The 2,873-nt window shown below is 37.9% G+C and overlaps 1 protein-coding gene across 1 annotated transcript; it reads left to right on the forward strand.

The window, feature by feature from the left end:
• The first annotated feature begins 273 nt into the window (after nt 1-273).
• On the forward strand, nt 274-1,200 carry LOC112855992 (olfactory receptor 4N4C). The gene has a single exon (XM_025919511.1). The coding sequence runs from the start codon at nt 274-276 to the stop codon at nt 1,198-1,200; it is 927 nt and encodes a 308-aa protein (XP_025775296.1).
• Nucleotides 1,201-2,873: the final 1,673 nt, after the last annotated feature.

Below are 2,873 nucleotides of genomic sequence, written 5' to 3' on the forward strand. Positions count from 1 at the left end.
TGTCTCATGCAAATCATAAACTAGTCCATTGCAGAGTCCCACGTGAGAGAATAGTTAATAGCAGCACAGGACTGAAGAAGCAGAGAGTGTGGCTTTAAGATCAGGGTGTTGGCAGATATGAAATGTAGAAGAATAAAGGGTAGAAAAGATTTCTTAGGTTGTGGGACAGTGATGGAGTGACAGATGTGGCATAACTTTTAGTTTGAAAAGAACTATGATCTAGATGCAAGAGATGAAAATAAACTATTCTTTGATGTTCTATAGGCAGAAAAGATGGAGCTAGAAAACGGCACGATGGTGAAAGAATTCATCCTTCTTGGTCTCACCCAGTCCCAAAATATTCAGCTCCTGGTCTTTGTACTGATCTTAATTTTCTATCTCATTATCCTTCCTGGAAATTTCCTCATCATTTTCACCATTAGATCAGACCCTGGTCTCACAGCCCCCCTCTACTTCTTTCTGGGCAACTTGGCTTTCCTGGATGCATCCTACTCCTTCATTGTGGCTCCCAGGATGCTGGTGGACTTCCTCTCTGAGAAGAAGGTAATCTCCTACAGGGGCTGCATCACTCAGCTCTTTTTCTTGCACTTCCTTGGAGGAGGGGAAGGGTTACTCCTTGTTGTGATGGCCTTTGACCGCTATATCGCCATCTGTCGGCCTTTACACTATTCCACAGTCATGAACCCTAGAGCCTGCTATGCCTTGCTGTTGGCCCTGTGGCTTGGAGGCTTTGTCCACTCCATTATCCAGGTGGCCCTCATCCTCCACTTGCCCTTCTGTGGCCCAAACCAACTGGATAACTTCTTCTGTGATGTGCCACAGGTCATCAAGCTGGCCTGCACAGACACCCTCGTGGTGGAGCTTCTAATGGTCTTCAACAGTGGCCTGCTCACCCTCCTGTGCTTCCTGGGGCTTTTGTCTTCCTATGCAGTCATCCTTTGCCATGTACATGGGTCTGCTTGTGAAGGGAAGAGCAAAGCACTGTCCACATGCACCACTCATATCATTATTATACTTCTCATGTTTGGACCTGCCATCTTCATCTATACTCGCCCTTTCAGGGCCTTACCAGTGGACAAGGTAGTTTCCTTCTTCCACACAGTGATCTTTCCATTGATGAATCCTGTGATTTATACCCTTCGCAACCAGGAAGTGAAATCCTCCATGAGGAGGTTACTGAGTCGGCATGTTGTCTGCTGAATAGATTTTATGAAAAGAAGTCAAGAAGAGGGAATTCTTGCTATAAATCATACATTCATTAACAAATACTATTTCACTGAGTACCTCCCATTTGTCAGGTACTATTGTGGGCAATGAGGGAGAGTTATACATAATTAGGGAATAAGCTTGGTATGCCTAAAGAATATAAAACAAACACCTGAATGGTTGGAACATGATGAATACTTATGAGAGATTTAAGGGTTAAATTTTATGTGACTGTAAGGGTCAAATCACTAAGGTCTATTAGGCTGAGATAAGGAATTTTATTTTATTCTAAATACTGTAAAAAATACATGTTAACATTTTAAGCAAGAGAGTCACTCATCCACAGTTGTTTCTTCTGTGGTTTAGAGCAACATCAGGATTCTGGGCAGAGATCAATAAGTTGCAAAACTCCATTAAGAGCTAAATGCTGTTCTGCAGACTTGTTTTGAAAAAAATCTCTCTCTCCCCCCTGCCCTCTTTCTCTATATATGATTCTCTCTAATATATATATTTGTTTACCTTACCCCCCCCCCATTTGCTTAATGGGTATGAAAGGAAGGTAATTGGTTTCATAGAAAAATGTCATGAAATTATTTCATCTGACTTTTTCAGAGCTTCGTGATTATTACTAATGGGTTTTTACACATCCTCCCTTTATGTTAAACCTTGCCCTCAGTTGATTTTACTCATTATGATAATGATAATTATTTGCTACTATAGATCTGTTGGAGATTACATAAATTACTTTATTATTTTAAATGCAATAGGTTTAATGTGGGAAATTAGGTACTTGCAAAATCTTTGAAGGGATAGAATACTATTTTCTATGCTGGGAATCCAGACATGATTGCCAGAAAAACAGTAAAAAAACTAACCTGCCAAGTGATCTATCCCTACAATAATCAGGAGATGGGGAACCAAGAAGCTATTTTGCCAATTCTTGACTGAAGGACTATATCTAAATTAGCCATGGTCTGGGAACAGGAGGATGATACAGAATACCTTTAATGTTATCACCTCTCCAATTAATTTTTTCTAAGTTCAAGTTTTACATAAGTACATTTGATAGTCAGAATTTGGAACCCTAGATACAAAGGTTCTAGAAGAACCTGTTTATATGTTCTCAGCTTTATAAGAAAACAATAAAACAATGCCAAAAATGGTAAAATGTAGGATAATAGTATTACAGTCTTGGAAGTGTGAAAGGCCACTGAAGTAGGATATAAAAATAGTAAATGGAAAGAAAAAATATATTTTACATAGTAAAAAATATCTATGTGTAGGCAAAAGGTAAAAAAAACTGATGAAAATCCATTTACCACATATGTATGGGAAGATTATTTTCTCAACAATTATAGAGGCTTGCATGAACATTGAATTGAATGTTTCCTCCCTATCCCAGGATTGTACAAGGGAGTACCTATGCATAAAAATTAAAATAAAAAAGCTGTTAACTAAAAATTAATAAACATGATAAAAGATTAATTCACTAATACATAAGGAATTTCAATAAATGAATGTGAAATAGATCATACCCAGAAGGAAACTAGAAATGGGCAATTGAAACCAACAAAGTTAACAAAGGAAAAAATGGAAAAGCTTATCAACATAATTTTATTCTCAAAAACAAATGATGAGAATACAGACTACTGATTCTGGTTAGCTTG

This window comes from Puma concolor, chromosome B3 (assembly GCF_028749965.1).
Source record: "Puma concolor isolate L17-30 chromosome B3, mPumCon1.1.hap2, whole genome shotgun sequence".
Lineage (NCBI taxonomy): Eukaryota > Metazoa > Chordata > Mammalia > Carnivora > Felidae > Puma > Puma concolor.